This window comes from Boleophthalmus pectinirostris, unplaced genomic scaffold, assembly GCF_026225935.1.
Source record: "Boleophthalmus pectinirostris isolate CB_2022bp ecotype Guang Dong unplaced genomic scaffold, ASM2622593v1 HiC_scaffold_10, whole genome shotgun sequence".
NCBI lineage: Eukaryota > Metazoa > Chordata > Actinopteri > Gobiiformes > Gobiidae > Boleophthalmus > Boleophthalmus pectinirostris.
Window position 1 is genome coordinate 22,977,096 of NW_026570971.1, and position 24,992 is coordinate 23,002,087.

The 24,992-nt window shown below is 37.7% G+C and overlaps 2 protein-coding genes across 2 annotated transcripts; one reads left to right on the plus strand and one right to left on the minus strand.

Annotated features, from left to right (window-relative positions):
• Positions 1–696: 696 nt before the first annotated feature.
• wdr32 (WD repeat domain 32) lies at positions 697–10,624 on the minus strand. The gene is made up of 7 exons (XM_020921890.2): positions 9,961–10,624; positions 6,750–6,863; positions 5,579–5,776; positions 4,747–4,949; positions 4,021–4,098; positions 3,760–3,905; positions 697–3,236 (listed from the first exon to the last, which is right to left on the minus strand). The coding sequence occupies exons 1-7, from the start codon at positions 10,407–10,409 to the stop codon at positions 2,865–2,867; spliced, it is 1,560 nt and encodes a 519-aa protein (XP_020777549.2). The 5' UTR covers positions 10,410–10,624; the 3' UTR covers positions 697–2,864.
• Positions 10,625–12,094: 1,470 nt separating this feature from the next.
• hhipl2 (HHIP-like 2) lies at positions 12,095–24,290 on the plus strand. The gene is made up of 9 exons (XM_020921879.2): positions 12,095–12,394; positions 13,255–13,907; positions 15,833–15,976; positions 16,655–16,986; positions 18,154–18,280; positions 19,609–19,754; positions 20,297–20,378; positions 20,774–20,856; positions 23,803–24,290. The coding sequence occupies exons 1-9, from the start codon at positions 12,095–12,097 to the stop codon at positions 24,288–24,290; spliced, it is 2,355 nt and encodes a 784-aa protein (XP_020777538.2).
• Positions 24,291–24,992: the final 702 nt, after the last annotated feature.

Consider the following 24,992-nt stretch of genomic DNA (forward strand, 5'->3'; position numbering starts at 1 on the left):
GTGTCACGTAATGCATTATCATATCATTACAGTGGCTATGAAATATTCACAATAACATGATCATGATCGTATCATAGCCATAATGTAATTTCATGCATCTGAAGTATAAGCTCTCAATCAGTGCTACAAAAGAAGCCACCTTTTATTTCAGTGATAACTAGCAGAAGGAAAAAAAACTTGAAGGTGTAAACTCATGACGTCATGCCTTAAAAATGGCCAAAAAAATCAAATAAAAGAGATCTCATATAATACACCACAAATGACAGGTAAAACAGAGCATGGATAATGTATATATATTCATTCATTATTCCACACTCTGTCCACACATAGACAGTCGCCACAACTGCCCTGGGGTAAACTGATGAAAGTGTGGCTTTAAATCTCTATCATCGTCTGACCATTACCAATTATCAATATTGGGCTAATGCTTAAACCTTACAAACTTTGTCCCCATCTTAAGCCAGAACAACTGTAAGTGTGTCATGTCTGGAAAGGGTCTGGTATTTATCTCAAATTAGTCTGTGATTTGCTTGTGTACCAAACATGTAGTGCTTGTTGTAAATGTTCTACCATATTCTAATTTGCTGAGCTGCACCTCTTATGGTAAGACTTTTTAAAAATACAATGTAAAATCTTATTAATCCACAGGGACATATTTGAAGATGGAAGCGATCCCATCCAAAAAAAAAAAAACCCTTCACAATAAAGATTTTAATTCACCTTCACAAAGCATTTGGCATCTAAAGTCTCAACAATAAGCACACATCAAGTTACAATTAGAGAAAGTAGGCCCTCCACATAAGCTGCAGTGCATAGTATTCGTCCCTTTAAAAAAACAGGCACCAATTTTCACACAAAATCCAGGTAACACACTCAAGCAACAGGGAGTGTAGAGTGGGAGACTAGGGGGGAAAAACTTGAATAGAAAAAGAAAATGGTTGTCCAACACTGATGAGGAATACAATTTGAATAAAAAAAAGTTTTGGCAACAATTGCATGAAGTAAAAATTAAACAAATATTTTCTTAGCCATGAGAAGAGACCAAAGTTAAGTTTGTCAAATTTTAAATATGCAACAGGTCACAAATAAACTGAAATATCAATTGGAGAAAGAGATGAAAGTTTAAAACACAATGCTGGCAGCCTGGTCAGTCATACAACATTCAGTAGAATTCCCAATGAAAGCTACAGTATGTAACATTTCTGTAACCTTTACGTTGGGTATGTCACCTAGTTGTCTCCACAACGCTAATATTGCTTTGTCTTAAATGCTCCACAGTATGGCATTTAAGTTATATAGCTCTATCGAGTTACAGAAAAGATCTGTGGAGTGGAGAGCCTGCTTACAATAAAATGTATGTTCTTTTAAACAATAAAAACACCTGCGATTGATTAAATGAATGCAAAAAAAAGCAAATATCGTACTGTGAAACATTTAGGCAAGCAATAACCAGAAAAAATAATATAGTTCAATGTTAATTTGAATACATGGTTGAGCTTTTTTTGATCTTTAGCGTCAAGGTCTGGTTAATATGTTACTCATTTAAATCTTAGTTCGGATCTTAGTTAAATTCTGATACCATAAGTACCAGTTATTTTTAAAGTATCACATTACAGTATAGTGGCCAGGCTGCAGTATTGTTGTTTATCGATAACAAGTTTTCTGGTACAAGCGTTAAGACAAACAAAAATGTGATGGGAGTTTTGATAAAAGTCAAACAGCGCCCTCTAGCGCAGCACCAGCTAAATCCGATAGAAACCAAAACTGTGCTACATATAGTGCCAGCAGTAATATCATTAAAACCACTAAGAGTCCATAACATTGTCTTGAGGGAAGAAACAAAAGGCAAAAGGGGAACTAGATCCAAGTAGGGGGTCAGAGTTCAAAGCAGAAATGCAGCACCTATGAAAAAGGCATATTGTCACGCAAAAGCAATGCCTCCAGGTTTACAAGTTTGCAAATTTAGTGTTATTCAGTCCAAACAACAAGATCCAGTCATACAAAAGTGAGTTAGTAGTACTGCTCTCCATAATAATCCATTGTCATTGTCTTTGCATTTCAAAGTTTAACATGAAATCTTCTTTTATCTAGCACCTTTTCCTTCACAGGTCCATAGCACATTTTGTAAGACATTTTTCTTCTTTTATTCGACTTCTCAGTTCAACAACTTTCCAAAAAACATTGTCAATGCAGCTGCAGACCTGGGTTTAGAAGTAAATATTTTAAGGCTTGCTTAGAGTACAATAATTTTCAAACAGGTTACACAATACCCAAAAACACTAGAGGTTTACAATGAATTCTTCCTCATACCATACAGATATGGTAGTACATTAGAGTTCCTTAATGCAGCCAACAAGGGCAGGGTACTGTGCAAGTGTATTTTATTACAAATCTAGAAAAACATATGGAAAACAGCTTCTAGTTAAATTATTTATAAAGCAAATTATACTTTGGCTATTTTACTTTCTGGGTTTTTAGATGACATAACATTCAGTGGTTGATAATATTTAATACAGATGACGGCAGCCAAGATAAATATTGTTAAAATGCTGATTTTGTTGTAATAGAAAATGTTTCGGGTCCAGTCATTAATAGAAATCAGGTTGCGCATTTGTCTGTTTTCCTTTAAAAGAGTTCTCATCAAAATACCTAATAATCAACAGAGAAAAATAGCTCTTACTCCCCCCATCTGAGAGTTCTGAAAATCTGAAAAATCACCAATACAAATGCTAATAAATAAGAATTGAAACCTATGCCAGAACAATATGCAAACCACAGCACAATTGAAGACAGTATAATGTCATTAAAGGACTACTCCTAATCCCAGGCCTGCAGAGTTAGGCTTCCTTGTTTCTTGTGACCAGCTAAAACTTGGGCTGATACAAAGCCACGCGTCCACTGAGGCAGCCCGAGGCCAGCTGACAGTGAGTGGGAGAGAACTTTGTGGTGAGAACAACGTCACTGTGAGAATAAATGGACCGAATTTCCTTCAAAACGCTGGTTTGGACCGGGACACAGTCTGACAGCTCCCCACAGCCCTCATCAAACGCCAGCAGTCTCACCCCATACCCATAGGGGGAGCAGATGAGACGGCCGTCAGGGCTGAAACACAGCTCCTTGATGTAGCCTCGTCCCACGTTGGCCTCCTCAATATAATGGGTCAGACGCAGAGAGCAGCGCGGAGAGACCAGGGGTCGAGTGGGTGCCCCCTCCTGGAACTCGTACACACAAGTCCACTGGGGACAGAGAGGGAGGGCACATTTTAAAGACTGTTCTGTGATGAACTGAAGATGATACAGCAAACAATTAACAATGCCAAATCATGCACAATAATGACAACCACAATAACAGCAACAAAATAATTACCAACTCTAGAGTGGGTCACGGAAACTGTATAGATGCAAAGATGTTTTGATGGATTCTGTTTCAATTTGGAGTATTGACTAAATATGAATTTTTTTACTGACCAAAAGAACAAATGTTGCTGTGGATTCTTAACTACAGTACATAAAAATCATTTAACCCAAAAACTAAATGTCTTTAGTACAATGTTGTGCCTTCCTTGTTCATACTTCAGTTTCTACACGAGTATTCCTTTTCTACTACCTTTCTAAAATTGTATAAAGCATATGCAAGATGCACAAGATTTGCACAACACAAAAACTGTTGCTGGTTGCCGTTTCTATTGTATGCTCTCTTCAGCTGTTTCACAGGTTTGGCACTAGTATGCAACTAGTTGGTTTATTTAAACTCTGTTACCTCCTGATCATCCATGTTGCTGGAGCAGCGGATGAGCGTGGCCCAGCCTTTGGGGTGGAGTTGGAGGGAGGTGATACAGTTGCCTCGGTCCCTCTCTCCAGGGATCTCTGGCGTTAAAACTTCCAGGCTGTTTCTCGGTGACAGACCTAACATAGCAAAAAGAGATGTAAAAATAAATATATGAACATCATAAATAATAACGGCATATGTAAAGAACTGCATTGTGTGAAGTTAGGGCAAAGTAAAAGCCTGATATCGGACCTTCTCTGTGTGGGTGGAGTTTACTAGAATCGTTTCCCTGGCGACTTCCAGCTGGCCGAGATGCAGACGTGCCTCCATCTGTAAAATAAATGTTAACACATCATTAACGCACTTACATCAAGCCAATGTACAGAAAACATAATATAAAAATAAAATGTGTGAAAGTTCATTAAATTGCACATTATTTTTAAGGGTATATCATAAGCAACACAACACATTAGTAATAATATTGACTTAATGAGGCTTGAATACTACTATGAGAATCTAAATTATTACACAAAATTGACTCTTATGAGCTTTAAGCCATGCTATAATGTTATTACCTCTTCAAAAACATACCCAGAGTTGTGTTTGTTTCATTTACACATATCCTTTATTATTAGCCTGTCTACAGCTCCAAAGGTCAAAATGCCCTGTTCCACCTTGTGATGTCATGAAGCTAACATGAAGTTAACATCTACCTTTTAACTTTTGTTCAGCAGAGATCAGTAATTCCAGGGCTGACATCATCCAAATGATTCTAGTGAAGGTGTTTAAAATCATGGTATACTTCTTGTAATTATGCAGGATTTGAGTGTTAAACGTGTGTGAAACAAAACATAACTCCGGGTATGTTTTTTGACAAGGAAACATTACAAATACACCTCAGACAATAAAATAATAAGGGCCCTGTACAGTTCAACATTTATTTCAACCACAAGTACAATAAGCTAGATTCAGACTAACCGGAGCTGAGTGGAGTCCTCCTGGCCCGAAGCATGCGGTAGCTGCCCACCTCCAGGGACTGAGTGAGGTCGAGGTCGTGGAGGATCAGCAGATATCCAGATGAGGTGGAGATCAGCATCTTTGAACAGTCTGGAGTCAAACGCATCCGCATCAGGTACCGGGTGTGGAAGAACTTCTTATGAGGGCAGCCATCTTCTGTGAACCTGTGCAGGGAAGGGAATGAGAAGTGTTTATACATTTTACACAATGTAGACTTTAAAAATGAATACTACTGAAAGATAGATCTTTTAGTCTTCTAAAAATTGACAAAGCTGGGGAGTAAATAGTGCTTTTCCTCCAGATTATATAGAGTAAAACTTGACGATACAAACATATGCCAAGGACACTCTATTGGTCTCCACAATAACAATAAAATTCTTAAGTTCAAACCATGTTTATAACCAAATTTCTCTGAAAGACCAATTTCTCATAGTATTTACTTTATTGGTGTTTTTATTTCCATCAAAGCATTATATGTTTGGGACTGCATATCTTAAGAAACTGTAGCAGAAGTAATGTTTCATGTTACTGCAATTTTTGGAGGACCCCAAACATATGGCCCTAAGGAAAATTAGATCGCTTGTGCCATCTGTACTTAAATTTTTTTTTTTTTACTTTTTTAAAACGTGAATGTAACAGCCGTGAGCAGCTGTCCATTCTATTTTCACTTTGCCATCTGAAAAAACCTGTTCTGAAGCCACGCATTTGACCAAAACAGATAAAATCTCCCCTTTACACTTCATTCAGTGTGAATTCATTTAATCAAAACACCAAAAGCATTAAACTCACACACCTGTTGGTGTCCCAGGTGATGACATTGCCGTCAAAGCCAGAGGTGACGAGGAGGCGAGTGTTTGTGTCATACTCGATGTTTTTCACCCAGCTGGCGTGACCGTGCAAAGAGCAAACCTTCGAATTCAGTTTACGGAGGTCCCATAATGCAATTGTGGTGTCATCGGAGCAGGTGGCAAACAGGCGATTGTCCAAAAACCTGCAGGGGCATGTGCAGTTTAGACGGAGGGGGCAAGTATAACAATCAGAAAGAACATTACAACCATCTGTCTCCTTGACTGCAACATAAGCAACCAACTCTAATGCACTACTCTATGGTCTTGTTGGAGTCAAATATCATTCAAGAATCACACTTAGTTAAAATGGGCAAAATACAAACTAGATTACCAAAATTCTTATCAGCTGTATTATTTCAGTGCCTATCTGTCTATTGTGGAAAACATTTCCTCTCAAATATCCCCATCTCATTCAGATTTAAATCTATATCTCAAAATAACATTTCGAGCTAGGCCAGTTGATTTGGCAAAAGTCAGTACTGTTTCTTGGTCCACTTTTTTGCTTTTTTCTCTTAACTGCCATTTTTGTTTGATACAGACAAACCACTGATCCACACCCATTGGAGAACACCTGGTCCCAGGCTATAGTTTTTGTAAAATATATGAAAAGTATTTCTGGGTGTCTAGGCATGTAATTACTAGGAATGGGATGAGACAATTTCCACACAACGAGATGAGATAAGAGCTTGGGTCTACAAGAATGAGATTTTAACATAATTCCTAATATATACATTTCCCAATTCAGCTTCCTATTTGGCTTCACAACTGTTTATTTCTTTGATTAAATATTTTTATTTCCATTCTACTACTGCTTTTTGGGACTGTAAGAGATGTAACTCACCAATTTTATCCAATCCAAATGTAAAAAGTTGAAAAAAATAAAATAAAAATCTCACAATATCATTTTTCTTATGCGTGCACAATCTTGTGGCAATTTTGTCTTGCAAATTCTTGTGGCATGAGATCTTGTCCTATCCCCAGTAATCACCCATCATTTTATTTTTATTTATACATGTGTTTTTTAACTTTCAGTGGCCATACTCACATTGATATAATTAAAGACAATCTGTTAAAGACATATGTCTGTGAAAATATCAGTATTTTCAGATATCAAACCTTATGTTGTTGACACAGTCTTCATGAGCCTCCGTCAGAGTTTTTATGTGTCGAGACGAGATTGGATCAAACAGCAGCACCTCCGTCTGCTCACAGGCCACAGTCAGCACCGATCTGCAAAACACAAAACACTTTTATTAACATCATTGTTCTTATCGCAATATATGCCAAAGAAACCAACATATACACTGAGACCACTGTATTTAAATATGTTTATAAATTTTTAAGGGGCACTATGTCACTTTTCTGATGAAGGGTCCGCTACTTTCTTGTCAAAAATGTTCCACGGTGTAGTATTAAGAGGGTATACACCACCAGGTTAAGTCTGTGAATAGGTGATACTGCTTACATGGTAAAAAGGCATTTCATAGCATTATAAACACACAAGGAAGGAATTAATGCAAGATATTCAAGTTTCATCTCATTCTAGGCAGCATTCCAGGAAAAGCATTAACATCTCCAAGGAGACAAGCCAAGATTACATAGTGCAACTTTAACAGTTTTGACCAACTCACAGTAGACAGAAAGTCAGGCACAGAATACACACAGAGGGAAATGGAAAAAGAAAAACTATTAAAAGTGCTGACAGGAGGACTAACTTATGCTAAACTTTAGTTGGGTTTCAGTAAAATGGGTCCTGAGCTGCCCGGGGAGCCTCTCTAATGTTTTCCAGACTTAGCCCAGTCAGTTAACGGTGCATTTACCACACAGCACGGCACCTCTTCAGTCTCACACCATTTATTCTGTTCTGACTAAAGTTTTTCGAAATAAGATTCTCAAGTTTTATGCAGCTACATATATTGTGGAGTGTAGGAAAAATATAGCTTAACTCTTAAATCTTTGCAGCAATTATTATGTGTTCTTCCCATGTTCTTCTGCCTTTATTTTATTTTGCTGCATTTACTGTATATTTTGTATATATTTACTCAAAGTCTATGATACCAGAATCTTCTGATTTATACAAACAGGGGGTCCAATGTTATGTTTAGATTTGTTTTTGTGTTTTGCATATTTCCTCTTAGTTAATATGAACATCACAATTCATTTTATTAACTTTTAATGGCTGGCTTAAATAACCATATTGAGTAGGGATGTTACGATACCAGTTTTAGTGTTGTGAGTATTCACAATTATGAAGTGAAATTCTTCACTTTCATTTGCATGGTCTAAAAGATAACCATTGATCTAGTATGTGACGACCTTTATGCAATCAACTTTCTGAATGAAAAAGTTATTTTAAAGGTCCTATATTACACAAAATTGACTCTTTAAGCTTTAACCTATGTTAGAATGTTGCTACAATCAAAAACATACAAAGAACTGTGTTTTGTTTCATTCACACATCTTTGAGTAACCCTTTTATATAGTGGGTCTACATTTCCAAAGCTCAAAATACTCTATTCCACAACGTGATGTCATGAAGAGGAAGTTTTCAAGTTGAATGGCTACCTTTATTCTAGTAAAGCTAAAAATTATTCTAGTAAAGGTGTACGGAGTTTAAAAACACAGTGGAGCACTTCTTGTATTGCCACATCACAAGGTATAACAGTGTTTTCTGTGTGAGAAAAGAACTAACTATGTAGAGTTTATGTGTTAAACTTGTGTGAATGAAAACAAAACACCAATCTAGACATGTTTATGATGAGGAAGCAACATTACAAAAGATAAGGAAATAATGTAATATGGGTCCTTTAATGTGGAGTAAGCATTTTACATTTTTATGCATTATCTATTTTTCCATCTAAATTTGTCTACATAATATCATAATATCATGTGTCTCATATATATTCACTATTACTGATCAACTGAAAAATCGGGATATCACTACCAATGAGTAAACTAACCATATGTTTTATCTATAAGACTTCTGTGTGTATAATATATTCCTGTCTCAACACAAACACTATGTAATTGTAGTCATTATGCATGATTAAATTAAACTATCTTAATTTAGAAGATCCAAGTTTAAAAGAGATACGAGAGAAGTTGCTATGGTTACAATATAAACTCTCATAATAAGACATATGTTACTCCTGCTGTGAGTGGGGTTGGATAGACCAGCTTTGAACGAGAGCTTGACCTGGTTCAAGGAGGATTTAGTCCACAAACCTGCAGCCGTCTGGTGCTGTGCTGCTGTAGACTTAATAGGTGTGGACAAAGAGAAAACTGAAATAAGTGGCACCATTGTTCAAATACAGTTGCAAGGGCAAACTATTCCAAAAAAGCAATGTTACTGTGCTGTGTTACTGTATTACTGTTAGGTTTATGTTTATTTATACTTATATTTATTTAGTTTTATAGTTTGTGTGCTTATAACAAGAGACCATTTTGGTCTACAAATTGGGGGACTAAAGCAATTTACCACTCATTGTTGGCATCTCATAATATTAAACTTGTGCTTCTACAAAGCTGTTCTGTAGTTACTTTAACTTATAAATATCAGTTACAAAACACGTTTGGATCATTTTACCTCACACTGTTTGTGTTTAAAGAAACTAAATCATATTTTCAGTTTCTGCACTAGTGTCAGGTAATATCAGGTATCTGCAAATATTGAAGGCCATATCTGAAGTAAATATTGAAGTACTGACATTTGTATCAGAACAGAAAAAGCTGGATCAGTACTTCCTTTTACTCATCACCTCATTTAAAAAAAAAAAGGAGTCTGGACTATTTTTGCAGTTGTAAAGAAGAGTAATAAACACTTACTCTTTAGGCCAACATCCTTTATTTAAGATTTACTCTATAATGTGAGTTTCAGCTTTGACCATTTAATTTACTTTAGGTTGCCATTTTTTCATCAGTGTTCTTTCCAATTATGAGTAAAGTAAAGTAGAAAATGTATTGCATCATATCTTTACATCTACTTATTTACAATGGCATTAATGCCTTTTTGTGACCTATTGCTTCATATTCCAGTTTAAGGTTAAGTCATTTTTTCAATAATCGTGATGTTCCAATGTTGTGACCATCCAAACATGATTAAAAGTCCCCTTTAGGCCTATTTACACTGCTCACACACAATAACATTCTAATTCGGTACCTAAAGGGATCATTATTTTTGTTTTGAATGATTTCCGCGTAAGTTGCTATAAGTAAGTGGTTTATATCAAACTTCTCTATAGCACAGAGTTATATACAGTGAAACAGAAATCCAAAGGGTCAGGTGAAGGCCAAGTAAAGAATTAATCTGCCCCAGGTCTAGTCTTACCCATCCGGGGAGTACTCCAAATTGAACACCGCTCCGTGCGTCTGAGTGCTCAGGTTTACCGACTCTGACGCAGGGTTCATAGAGCAGTACAGACTTGTCATCGTCTTGAAATTGTCCCGTGCGGGGTCCACAAATACCCCTCGCCTAATAGTCCTACTCTGGAGCCATGAAAACAGGCTGTTCCCCTTGTAGCCACCACCACCGCTGCCGCCGCTCCCAGTCTGCTGCTGTGCGTCTTTCCGCTTGCACCGCTCCTCCTCGGACAGCTCTCCCCGCTCCCCGCCGCTACTTCTCGGAGGTGAAGACGAAACTCCGCGTACAATACCATCATCATCGTCATCCGAGTCGTCGATATCGGGGTCTTCTTTGTCGCTGCCGCCGCCGTCCTGGGGCCTGTCCTGGTTCTCGTCCGCGTCCTCGCTGCTGTCGCTTTGGTGCTCCGAGCTCATTGTAGTTTTGCCGTCGCGCGCCCTAACTGCCGCTCTTTAACGAGCCAACACATCCGAGGGAACTACCGGCGAATAAAGCATAGACCTGGGGTGTTGTACCGGAGTTTTGACGGTGCACAGCGGTGGATCAGCGCTGCAGAGGTTACATTTTGTTGTCAGACTTGGCAGACAGACTCAGCAGCCGCGCGTAAAGCTCTCCGGATTATCAGGAACTAATTCGGAAATGGGAGACGACCCTTCAAAATAAAAGGCATTTACTGGAACAACATATTTTGCACCTTTATGATTATTATTGTGTCTGAATATTTTGTTGCAAGAGTAAATCAATCTACAAATCCGCATTTATCTTGACATGCGAACAATTAAAAACCTTATTTACGTTATACACTTGATTAGAGGAAGACATTTTCTATACATTTTAAAATGAAAAGTTGTCGGAAAGTTATTTGCATCATTAAAACATTTCTCTCACTTTTTTTTCTCGCCAAAAACAAAATAAAATTAAATGACGAAGTTCCGCTTCCCCAATCACTTGGCTACTGCAGTTTATTTGCTTCTTTCTGCCATCTGGTGGACAAATAGTTTTTTGCAATTAGTAATTTTATTGTCAGTAAAGTGGCCAATTAGTATGTCATCACTACGGTCATGCAGTCTACGAAACCTATATTATGCTTTGCTGGGCAGATGCCTATTAGGCTACTTTTTATTTACAAATTCTCATTTTCAGCAGCCTATAATAATAATTCAATTCCAAATGTACCCTATGTTCATAGCCAACTGTACACTTTTCTGTTCTTTCAAAGACATTCAGACAGTGTAAACGTTCTGTCACTCACTGTTTAAAGGCATGGACCCTTGTTTCTAAAGTATAACTTATTTGCATTTTTCCTTGCAGGGTCCCAATGACAGACATGGCTCTCTGTGTATTCAAATCAGGTTAACATGCCAGGACAAACAGACGGATGTCCCCAGGCACCTGAACTTGAGACATAATCATAGTTTGTGTAGTTTCCAATTGATGCTTGCCTCAACCTCACTGCCCCTGGTACTCTGCCAAATTTTCAGAGGTGAAGAAGAGAACAGTGTTAAGCGACCTTATTGTTTTGTTTTTCATAGACATGTATTGTGATGTTGATAAATTAATACTGATTCAATATTTTTATTAGATAAAAACACACTAACAGCAACACATTTTCAGATATAAGGCAATGTCCACCAGCAACTGACCAGAACTGAAGAACTGCTTGGATAAGCTGTGAAACGTCTTCACCCAAAATCTTTTGTCTAGTTGACAGATTTTATTTATTTTTTTCCTTTTGCTATACCTTTCAAAGAGAAGCAATCCTACTCTCATTTAAATCGCTGTGTGTTCATTTAAACACCCTTTTCAGATTATAGATATAATAGATAATGATAGACCTATATGTAGCTATTCATTTATCTATAGTTTAGATTTGGATATCAACACCCAAATGCCAGCACGTAGAGATTATTCATGGATAACATCTGGATGCGGCGTCTTGACTTCAACAGTTTTACGCACTGAGGTTCACCTGCTATGAGAGAAGGATTTTACTAAAAGAAGGAGGGCGTTGAGGACGTCGTGCACGCGCTCTGAATATATTAACACGCACGTGAAGTCCCCATACATAAACAGCGCAAACAGCTGTGCGCCTTATGCCATAATGCTCCATCACTGTGCGCTTTTACGCACGGCAGCAGTGCGTGGCTCGATGCTGCTCTGGGCTGCGGTGACTCTGCTCATCCCGCTGCGGCCAGCCTCATCACACCCGCAGTGTCTGGACTTCGCGCCGCCTTTTAAACCTCTTTGGCACTTGGAGTTCTGCACAGAGTACCAGGAGTTTGGCTGCTGCGACCAAAAGACCGATAATATGATCGCAGAGAGATACTGGGACATTATCGAGGTTTTGGAGATTCAGGGGCTGGACCTCTGCGCGGACAGTTTGAAAGAAATGATGTGCCAGGTGAGTCACTGCTGTAAAGTAGGATTTTGAGCGATGTTGTTGTATTTCCATGTAACTACAAAGCACATTTCTGTAAATCTTAAGTGCACATGTACAGATGATTGATGGCCTAAGATAACAACTGTGTATGATTCATCACTTATAGATGAGCTCTAAAACATGTCCTCGCATGGAAAAAAGTTCTGGTTTGGGTAATGCTCAATGCATGATTACTAGAAATAACTGAGATGCCAATACTGACTGTCCAATCTGACATTCTGCAATTGTATCACGAGGCAAAACTGTTTACCCACTTTGGAGGTGGTGGTGGGGCTCGATTGGCACAGAATGGCTGTACCCTCTGGCACCACTGATTGACACGTGAATGAATAATGTACACCACATACTGAAGTGGTGTGTCCCCCCTCTCTAGGAAAGCACCTCTATAAAGTTGTTACAATACATATTTGAAACAGTATTCAATATATTAAAGGTGCACCGTGAAACAGCAACACATTTCTAATAGAAGATATGTCATGCTTGTTATCACAGTTGTTGCTTTTTATGGCTAAAGATAAACCATAAATGCATGGCACTATGAGCAGAGTTGCCTTTCCACTGATCTGACTTGTAAGTTAGTGTCAGCAGCTTGTCTTAATTGAGAGTAATAAAGGTGTTGCCACATACAGTGGAACGTTCGAGGTAAAGACGTAACATCTCCAAAGGAAGAAACAGATAGAGCTCTACCAGAAATTTCACACAGTGAGCATTTATCTATCCTGGGTAGGTCAACACTGAAAAAACTGATTAGGATACTACTGTGGAAAAAAGCAGGTTACCCAGATTATCTATCATTAACAAATATCTTTGGTCTCATCCAGGAGTGCTCACCGTATGCTGCACATCTGTTTGACGCTGAAGACCCCTACACTCCAGTCAGAGAGCTCCCAGGGCTTTGTTTCAGCTACTGCCAGGATTTTCACAGAAAATGCAAACACGTTATCAAATATCTCACCCAAAACCATCTCCTCCAAGACACCAGCCAACGGGACATGGCCACATTCTGCACCATGATGGACCTTTCTGATCAAGACTACTGCTACCCCAATGTCCTCAACAGCCCTGGACTTAATAGTAATCTGGGGCAAGTGGTAGAGGATCCTCAGGGGTGTCTACAATTGTGCCTGACTGAAGTGGCAAATAATTTAAGAAACCCAGTGTTGATGCTGCACAGTGGAGATGAAACCCATAGAATGTTCATAGCAGAGCAAGTTGGATTTGTTTGGGTCTTCTTACATGATGGTAGCAGGTTAGAGCAGCCCTTTCTGGACATGAGTGGTGATGTGATGACCACTCCATGGTTAGGGGATGAGAGGGGGTTTTTGGGCATGGCGTTCCATCCAAATTACAAGCACAATGGACGGTTCTTTATCTATTATTCAATTCAAGTGGACAGCAAACTGGAGAAGATCAGAATAAGCGAAATGAAAGTGTCTGACTATGACATGAATGTTGCCAATCCATACTCTGAAAGGTATGTCTATAATGCAAAGCAACCAGACTTATAGTATTATTATAGTATATTTATTATGAGTTTTGTGCATTAAAATGAGGTTATTTTCATCTTATATTAGAAAGAAATGGGCAAGAAATGTTAGAAAGACAAATAGTCTACAGCATCTCCCAAACTTGTGGGCTGTCCATGGTCTACCAATAATTTAGTTTAGTTTATTTATTTAATAAGAGAAGGGACAGTGCAATATATACATTAACTTTAACAGAAGAGATGTATTGTACCAGGTTGTAGCACTAGTGCTAATTTCCACCTGTAGTCCCTGGGAAGGCTGATGTTGCTAAATTTTAAAATACAATACGTTTTACACTAAGGAAAAGGCTTGATATCCAATACTGATTTCAATATCACAATGATATTAACACTCTAATAGTAATAACATAACAACTGAAATACCTTTTTCAATACATGAAAGCTAGTTTGTGAAGTATTACCATGGAATATTATAGAAGTTCTGATATAGATCAAGACAATGTCATATTTATGGATTTTCTTCCCAGCAGTAATTTTCAATGCAACCGACAAAAGCTGCTTATTCACATAAAAAGCTGCACAGTTCAAATAACACAACATATAATTTTAAAATGTACAGCTTTGGAAAGTGCATATTTGACAGGTGAGATGGCCATCGTGTTTAGCTTGACGTAAAACTTCCTGTTCAATGCCTCTCAGTTTCCTTGTTGTTGATGTAAATATTCTGCAGCTGACTCTTTGAAAGTTGGTCTGACGATGGAGGCTGTAATTGCCCTCATGGCTTGCACGAACATGCTCTGAGCTTTATATAGTTTGTATATCATTATCGGGTCGGCCTAACACTTTTCAAGAGCTCCAGAGAAGTTTGAATTAATTTATGACTAAGCAAAATGCCTTGAAGACATCCAAGACAATATCCCATATATTAGTATATAATAATGCTTTGGAGCATGTAACACTCAAATTTATCAATGTATAGTTATTATCTTCTGTCATCAAAGGCATACTATATAATAATTACATCATAATACTTTCTAGGAGCCAATTCCCCCAGGCTTATGCAGCCATCACCATAATGTAGTTGAAAGAATGTAAATGTAAGTTGCCTGGAAGAGCAAAGGTATTGGTTCAGTGTGCTACGATAACATATTTCATTTAATTGGGTCATATTTATTGGTACACACCATGCATAACTTTAAAACAATAAAACATCTATTGAATTTTCACAGTATAATAAACACAACTAGCCCATTATGAAAGTCTTGTTAAACTGACTAAATATATTTTCTATGTAATAGAGAGAGCGAGAGAGAGTTTAAAAGGATCAAGTAGGGTCTGCAGATTCTGTATCAGGGTGGTTTGAGGAGAGGAAGAGACAAAAGTGTCCCTCTTCTGTGTCCTACAGCCCAGGCATCACAACAGTGTGGAAAGTCTGGGAGTCTTTCCTCCGTAAGGTGTTCACCAAGCCTCTTGCACAGTCTCTAATTATTTACTACTTCTTTTCTACAAATTTTGGCCCAAGTCAGAGAGAGGGCACTTTATTAACACTTTGCAACTACAAGCAGTCTTCTGTTGTAAAAACTTGAATTTTTGATAAATTAATGCTAGATAGAGGCTAAATTTTCTGAATGCTGCTTCACTCTTCACTCCCATTTCACTCTTCCATCTCTCCTCTCCAATAGCAGCCAACATATGAAAACATGCTCCATCATCTTGATTTATGGCAATGCTGTTTAAATCTAATGTATTGGTGTTTTTATTGGTGGACTGCATCTCACATCCTGAGAATGAATATTCAACACCTTTTGATCTGTATGAACTTTATTACAAGCCTCTTTACATATTACATGTATCATTCATATCTATAATATAACCAATAGTTTCAGCCAAAGTTTTAATTTCTTTACTTTCAGAGTCATTTTGGAGATAGAGGAACCAGCAGCGAATCACAATGGTGGCCAGCTGCTGTTCGGTCTGGATGGATACCTTTACATTTTCACTGGAGATGGAGGAAAAGCAGGAGACCCTTTTGGGAAATATGGCAATGCACAAAACAAGTGAGACACGTGTTTGAGATACAGAGTACAGATATTGCATACCTGCATGCTCATTTCCTACATCACATAGTCCAAATAATTTACCTTGTGGAGCAATAAAATTTGTCTAAGTCTAGTCTAGTATGAATGTGGCGTGTGCGTGAGTGTTGATCATCAGAGAGGTTAATGGTGCAGACTGACAGCCTCACTTCCGTCAGTCTACCCCAGGGCAGCTGTGACTAGAATCTTATCACCGCCAAGTGTTGAGTGAATGAATAAAGCAATGTAAAGTCCTATGGGTGTCTTGAAAGAGGCTACATGTATGATTATGCCTTTTTTCCTCGGTCCAACTGTTCATATCCTGGGTGTACCATGCGTTAGGCTTGTATTTGCTAAGGCAGGGACCTCAGCCACCCCATCTTCCACTGGGCCCCAGAGGAAAATGCTACATAACTTTTCAAATGTATTGTATTTTTGTTTTGTAATCTAGCGACATGTCCCTGTGTTGTACTGTGACAATATGGTGCCAACAGCAAACATGAGTTACATAAGACATTTTAAAAACATGTAGGATTAATTTACATGTTTTTTTTCTAGACCTGCCCAGATTTCAACCAGTCCGTGAGATAAACTCTTGTGACAGTACCGGTCCTTGAGAGAAAAAACTGATGGAGTTTGTTAAAATTGTTTGTCCCACAGGAGTGCTCTGTTGGGTAAGGTTCTGCGTATTGACATAGATGGCTCAGACCCCAGTGGAAAGCCCTATAGGATCCCTCCTGACAACCCCTTCATAGATGATCCAGAAGCTCGCCCCGAGGTGTACGCCTACGGGGTGAGGAACATGTGGAGGTGCTCCGTGGACAGAGGAGATCCAGTGTCCCGTCACGGAAGGGGCAGGATCTTCTGTGGAGATGTGGGGCAGAACAGGTACGAGGAGGTGGACATCATCGAGAAGGGAGGAAACTACGGATGGAGGGCCAAGGAAGGGTTTGAGTGCTACGACCTCAAACTGTGCCACAACTCAACCCTGGGTGAGTACTGCAAGTTTATGTGGACTCGGTAAAGTATATTAGTAGCAGTATGTGAATTTACAGGCAGTGGCAAAACAAGTACTGAACTTAAGTAAAATATTTTGATATCTGTACTGTATTTTTACTCTTTAATACATTTTAGATCAATACTTTGATAACAGGTAGTATCTTTTATATTGCTGGACAAACTTTTTTATGCACATCATTTTACATTGTTGTCTGCTTGGCACCATCGTGATTTTTTAATTAATCATTGCATTTATATAGCACCTTTCAAGATATCCAAAGGGCTTTACAGTTCATTATTCATTCACTCAACCCTCAGTGGTGGTAAACTACTACTGTAGCCACAGCTGCCCTGGGGAAGACTGACGGAAGCGAGGCTGCCAATCTGCGCCATCGGCCCCCCGACCACCACCATCACTCACGCACACACCACTTTCTTACTAGGTCATGTAGGTGAAGTGTCTCGCCTAAGGACACAACAACAGTCTGAGACAGTTTGACTTGAAATGTTCCACAGTATGGCATTAGACTTATCCATTATTTACTCATTCAATTACAAACATTTTCATGGTCAATACTCTACTTATCATACATTCTTGCTGTGAGCAGGGTCGCCTCTCCAAAGATCTGATCTACAACTTGACCTACGCACCCTGCTTGCCACAATGGAGATAGATAAATTGACTACCTACTGTGGAATATTTCAGGCAAAGCAATAACATCACTATAGAGACAAACACCTAACAAGTTTCATAGTTCTCTTTTAACTATTGTTCCATAGTGCTCTTTTAACTCTTGTTTCATAGTGCTCTTTAACTATTGTATGAAACTTGTTGTGTTTTGAGATTACACATTAGTTCAATGTAATAGCATACAAAAATGTGATAATATTTTATTAAATTATTTACTTTTTGTCTGACTGGACACAGTTGCTCAAGACTCCCATCTGTTGGTTTAAACTGTTATAGCAATTACCGTAGCTGTGTACAAGTATTTTTACATATTTGGCCTAAACACACTGGGATTATTGACATTTATACTAGAGATATAACGCCTAGTAGAAGATCAGGTTTAGTGCTTGGTCCATCTGTTTGCTGTGTCAGTCTGTTGCTTCGCCGCGTCACGTTGTATTTCTAATAATCGTCCTCTCTCTCTCACCAGATGACATCCTGCCTATATTTGCATACAGTCACCATGTTGGGAAGTCTGTAACCGGGGGATATGTGTACCGTGGCTGTGAATCACCCAATCTGAACGGCCTCTACATTTTTGGAGACTTTATGAGCGGGTACGAAATAAAACAGTGATCGAAGCCAAAAGCTGTCAGAACTGTGGCTCAAAATCTGTTTATGTCTTGGCAGCAGTCATTTTGCTAATTGACGTCTGGTGTCTAAATAAATAGTTTTAGAGGTTTGAGCATTCTATATTCAAGGTCCTATATTACGCAAAGTTGACTTTTGTGAATTTTAAGCCATGTTAGAAAGTTGTTATCTCCTCAAAAACACACCTGGAGTTGAGTTATGTTTCATTCACACATGTTTGAGTAATCCTTTATTATTTGTCTGTCTACGCCAAAGCTCAAAATGCTCTGTTCCACCTTGTGATGTCATGACACAGCTACCTTTTACCTCTAGTTCAGTAGAGATTGGCAATTTCAGGGCTGAAATCAACCAAATTATTCTAGTGTATGGAATTTAAAACACAATGTATAACCACATGACATCACAAGGTGGTGGTTTCTGTTTGAGAAAAGAACTCAGCCTAAATATATGGGTTTGTGTGTTAAACATGTGTGAACGAAACAAAACACAACTCCGGGGATGTTTTTGATGAGGAAACAACATCATAACATAGATCAGAAGTATTTTTAATGTAGCCTTCTCAATGATTTAACTCCGGTATGCATGTGTTATGCCCATAGGGTTACAGGTGTGCCGTTTGACTTCAGCTCTTAATGTGGGTCTCAATACTTCAAACCATCCCATAAAATATGTCATAAATTATCTTTTAAAAAACGATTTAACTGGACTTTTATTGCAAATTAAAACACAATATCATAAACTTGTATTACATTCTGATAAGGGCTGTGCAAATGTCTGTAAAAGCAAAGGATTTGGAGCAGGGTTCAGATTTTGGAGAAGTGACGTTGACAGTTTTTTGTTTTAAAGGTGCATTTTGTAACTTTTCGGTTGGGGGTCAAATCACCTTCTTGTTTCTATGCTTAGAAAATAACATTAAACAGATCTACCTTAGCTTTATTAAATTGCAGGTGGTTTTATACCTAAAAAAATACCTAGAAAAACAGGCTTTGTGACAGGAAAGGATTTGCCTCTCCACAGATCTGACCTGTAACTTGATTTGGTTTGGTTTCCATGATGATAGAAAGGTTTAAATCCATACTGTGAAACTGTGACAAAGCAATAACATCCCCAGGAAGAAATGCATTTGACAGACCCTCCACCAGAAAAGTTACACAATACGCCTATAAATCACAACATTCACGATTAACAAAGATTGAAAGCCATTGATTTGATTCTGTTAAGGCAAAATGAAATGTACTTGAAATTGTATTTGGATAATATGATTCTGATAGTAATACATTTTCTGTTTCTCCAGGCGCATTATGGCTTTAGCCGAGGACACACTGACGGGAGCGTGGAAAGAGCGCAGTGTTTGTATGGGAGAGACCAAAACCTGTTCCTTCCCTGGACTCATCAACCGCCACCACAAGTTCATCATCTCATTTGCAGAAGACGAGGCTGGTACGATCAATAATTATTAAATAATAAACAGGGCTGCACAATATAATGCAAAAATATTGATATTACAATACTGGATGAGACAATAACTGATATCGCAAGAAAATAAATTCTTAAAAATAAGTCTTGTTACTAGACTTGGTCAGGACTACATTAGCTGGAGGATATTACCTGTGGTGCATGTTTTGGGTTGATAGGAGAAACCAGTGCCCGAAGGAAACCCACCCCGACACGGGGAGAAACATGCAAACTCAGAAAAGCAGACCATGACCATGACCTTGGGATTGTACCTGGAACCTTCTTGCTGTGAAGCATGTGTGCTAAATACTGAGCCACAGGGCTGTGTCTTGATTTAGATTAGTTTTTACTTTAACACATTTTGACTAGTAAATGAAGGCATGTACATATTGTTTTAGTAACTAATGTTACTGTGCCAAAGTATTAAAATATCAAATATTTCATGTTTTTCTTCTATCATGCAGCGCTGATAACAGGGTTAATTTCTTTATATACATCAGTTGAGATACTCTATTCACTTTGTACAGGAGAGCTGTACTTTCTAGCAACAGCTTACCCCAGTGCCACATCTCCATATGGGACAGTCTTCAAGTTCATGGACCCTTCCAGGTAAACCAAATATATACAATTTTATATGTCTCATTATAATGCTACTTTGTATGAAAAGAAATTTAGTAAGCTTTTGCCACATTCAGATCTACCAACACTTACTAGTACTGCAGGCAACTGTTCATAAATTATTGGGAAATGAATAAAAATGTCAATAATATAACTGTCCAGGCAGTTACATGTTTGACAACTGGTCTGGACCATGAAGAAATGTACCCAGACTGGAATTTACAGACTCTGCAGACATTAGCCAAGGCTTGTTTTTAGTATGACTAATATGAATTTATTTATTTTTTGTTTGAGTTCAGGTCCGGCCATTAGAGACATATTTTCGTAATGCTATGAGTTGATGTTCTCTTTTTTCTTCTCTTTTCTGGTTTCTTGTGTTATTTCAGACGTGCTCCACCAGGAAAATGTAAAGTGAAACCACAACCAGTTAAAGTCCGTGGTAAAAAACTGCCCTTCATTCCCAGAGAGCGTGAGTATCCTGGTTTAACTTGAACGTGTTTATCATTCCATGTGTACTGCTTTAACTGCTGCATACCAGACATGTTCTTTAAAGGGATATGTTTTGTGATCGAACTTGTCTGACTCAAATTGACCTTAAATATACATCAGTGCTTACAAGCATTTTAAAAGAGTTAACAAAGAGCAGACATTTGTTGACACATGTAACCTTTATTTTCACTCTGAGATTACAGTTGTACCCCTGTAAAAGTCAAATCAAATGACAATCAAATGTATTATTATTATCATCATTATGAAGACTGCAGCACAGTTAAGTCAATACAAATAATAAATTGTTACATAAAACTGTTCTTAGATTCTTCAATTTTAAAACCTTTCATAATAAGTTCATACTGGAACTAGTTATTTTAGCTTTTATTTATAAATTGTTCCATGAGTAATAAAAGTCCTTATAAGATTTAAGCCATGTTAGAATGCTGTTACCACATCAAAAACATACCTGGAGTTGTGTTTTTATTTATTTATTTATGTTTTTACACATGTTTGAGTAAACCTTTATTATTAGTTTATCTATACCTCTAAAACTCAGAATGCTCTGTTCTATCTTGTGATGTCATGAAGCAGTAGTTTTCAGGTCAACAGCTACCTTTACCTTTAGTTTAGTAGAAATTGTCAGTGTCAGGGCTGAAATCATCCAAATGATTCTACTGAAGGTGTTTTGAGTGTAAAAACACAGTGGAGCACTTCTTGCATTACCACATGACATCACAAGGTGGAACAGTGTTTTCTGATGAGGAAACAACATTATAACATTGACCAGAATATAGAGTAATATTGTGGATCTTCCCCTCATTACCAGTGATTCAGTACACAGAGTTGGTTCTGGTTCACTGTAAAACAATAATTAAGAAAACATCATAATTCTGCACCAACCACCAATCTCTCACACACAAAACATTCAGGCAAGGTGGGCCTTCATAGAGCCACAACTCTCATTAACTCATTAACTCAACAAATGTTTATTTTATTTAGTGTAGCTTTTTTCAAATCTGAAAAAAAAAAAAAAAATTCTGCATTGAAAAAACCTTATGTAATGTACGCACCCATTATCAAGCAAATTAAAGTTGTGCTTGAGGTTACAGGAGCCTTACAACTTTTGGCACGAACAGATTGCTGCAGATTCACTCCTCGAGGCATCTGTCCCGAGCAGACCTTAAATCTGCCAATCCGGACTCACTCAGGGATATAAAACTAAAAATGTCAGCCACTCGTCTCACTTCAAACACTTTTAAAATAGACCTGGAGAAGTGTATTTTCAACATATAGACGTGTTTACTGTGTAGGATTTGGGGGTATACTCGTGACAAGGCCAGCTGTATATATATATATATATATTAACACATTGCCAGATAGTAATGCTAGAATTTCTGAAGTGAGACCATGCTCTGAACATAATCATTGGTTATGTCAAAAAAAAGAAAGAAAACAACAATAGAAATAGCAATATATCATTTTGAAATCTGAAAAATGTAGCTCTTCATTAAAAGGGCCTGTATTACATTTTTTTCTGATCTGTTATAATGTAGTTTCCTCATAACAAACAGACCTAGAGTTGTGTTTTGCGTCATTCACACATTTAACACGCAAACCTTGCATATTTAAACTGAGTTCTTCTCTCAAACAGAAAACACTTTGTTCCACATTGTGATGTCATGTGGTAATACAGGAAGTGCCCCACTGTGTTTTTAAACTCCATACACTTTTGCCAGAATCATTTAGATCAATTCAGACCTGGAATTTCCAATCTCTACTAAACAAAAGGTAAAAAGTAACTTGAAAACTATACTAAACTAACTTCATGACATCACAAAGTGGAACAGAGTGTTTTCTGTTTGCGCTTTGGAGATGTAGACAGACTAATAATAAAGGATCTCTCAAACATGTGTGAATGAAACAAAACACAACTCCAGGTCTATTTTTGATGAGGTCAGCACATTCTAACATGGCAATTATATGTAATATAGGACTTAAAAAAAAAAAAAAAAAAAAAACTTTACATACTTGCAACTAGCAGCATAGTTCAGGGGTGGGCAAAGAGCTCTAAAATTTGACAGATGGGCTGGACCAGGAGCAAATGGATGTTGGAGTTTTTTGGTACATGTCATTAGAGTAAAAATATACCATGTTATTGAAATATTCCATGACTGAAAATCATTACAAAGCATTACAACAAAATATCTGTCTTTCAAGTCCCACAGTATTTACTATTCATTGAAATTATTCTTAAACACCAAAATTATTATTATTATTCAAGTTCGGCAGACCGAATTAAAAAGTTTTAAAGTGCCAGATATGGCCCCCGGGCCTTAGTGTGCTCCCCCGGTATAGGGTCACTATGTTGAAGCTTTGTCCCAACAATGAAAAGGTTGGAAGTTTGATCCCAGGCCTGGCTGTTGTGTCAGTAGGCCCAACATTTTTCCACCTTAACTTCAGTGTACAAGACCATGGCTGGAGGCACGTGTCAACAGTCATTAGCATCCATTGTACCACCAAATGAAAAGAGATGCACTGATACCGATACTGGTATAGAATATCAGTGGCGATTTCCATGATATAGGTTAAGCAGATATCCTGGTTTGCTTTGAAGTGGGTGTAATAAGACTATATGTGTCATAATGTTTGCTCTTTCATAATGTTTTGAGCTTTTAAGGTAATTGTGTTTTAAGGAAATGACGAGTGCCATTTTCTGTAGTACAGTAGTATTGTTTAATATTGGTATTGGCAGATACCAGTCAGTCAAAGTATTAATATTGGTCCATCGATCTGTGCAACCCTACAAATGAATGAGGATATAATAAACTAGTTTCATAAAGTATTTGTTTCTATGCTAATACAAATAGTCTAGTAGCTTAATGTAAAACTATATTAATGGCTGAAATCTATTTGCTTTTTAAAGTGACTGTGCTGGACACCAATGAGAAACCAACAAGACCTCCCCCGAAAAAGTTAACCAAGATACCCATGACCAAACAACCCTCTCCAACTATCAAGTCTACAACTACTACTACTACAACTACTCAAGCTACCACTACCACAACTACTGTTACTACATTGAAGCTCAAATGGATCTCCAGCGATGACAACATAGAGAAGAAAAATAAATTCAAACTTTGGAAGAAAAAGAAAGAGTTAGCCAAAGCAAAGGCTAAAAAGAAGATGCAAAAATCCTTGACTAAACCTGGCAGCAGTAAGCCAAAAATGAACTATAGGAAAAATGGCCTTAATGAAACAACTACCTCTCATGTTAAAAGTACCAACAAGCTTAATGGGAATGCAATCAAATTTAGGAAAACTCAGAACAAATTTCTGCAAAGGAAATATGAGAAAAACAATGTAAAGTCTGTAATTTCAGGTTTTCGGAACAGAACAAGGATTTCTACGTGAATTAATTAAAGAAAGAATAAAAGTATGGTCCAGAGTACATGTGGTTCAATATGAAGTTAGAGCATTTTGCTTTTCCACTATCAGGTCATCGTCAGATTTCAATTACGATGAGCCTTTAAAGAGTGTAGATTTCTTTTTTATCTGGATGCCCTTCCTGACAGTACTTATAGAGGCAACAATGAATTCGATTTAAAGGTGCACTGTCTGCCACTTGTTTGTCTCCATAGAGATGTTAATGCTTTGCATAGAATGTTCCACAGTATAGTATTAAACTTATGCATTTTGAATTTACTTAGTGTTTTACTGCAAATAACATGCATTCTTACTGTGGCCAGCATCGCCTCCATACAGATCTGACTTGTAACTTTCTGGACATAAATTTAATTCCATACTGTGACACATTTGAGGCAATGCAGTAACATCCCCATAGCAACCAGAAAAGTGGCCGCTGTATCTATAGTTACATATACTGCACCTTTAAAAATACAAAATATCCTACCTGCATGTGGTCAGCAAGTTCAATACCAGATAAGTATTTTATAAACCACCTTTTCGAAAACCAAGCCAATGAATCAACCAATGGGATTATAGCACTTTTAAACATTGTAAAAATGTTTTATATATATTTTATATTATATGTTGTATAACATGATAACATGTGATGATGCAGCTGTATAAAATCGAACATGCTGAGAGTTACAA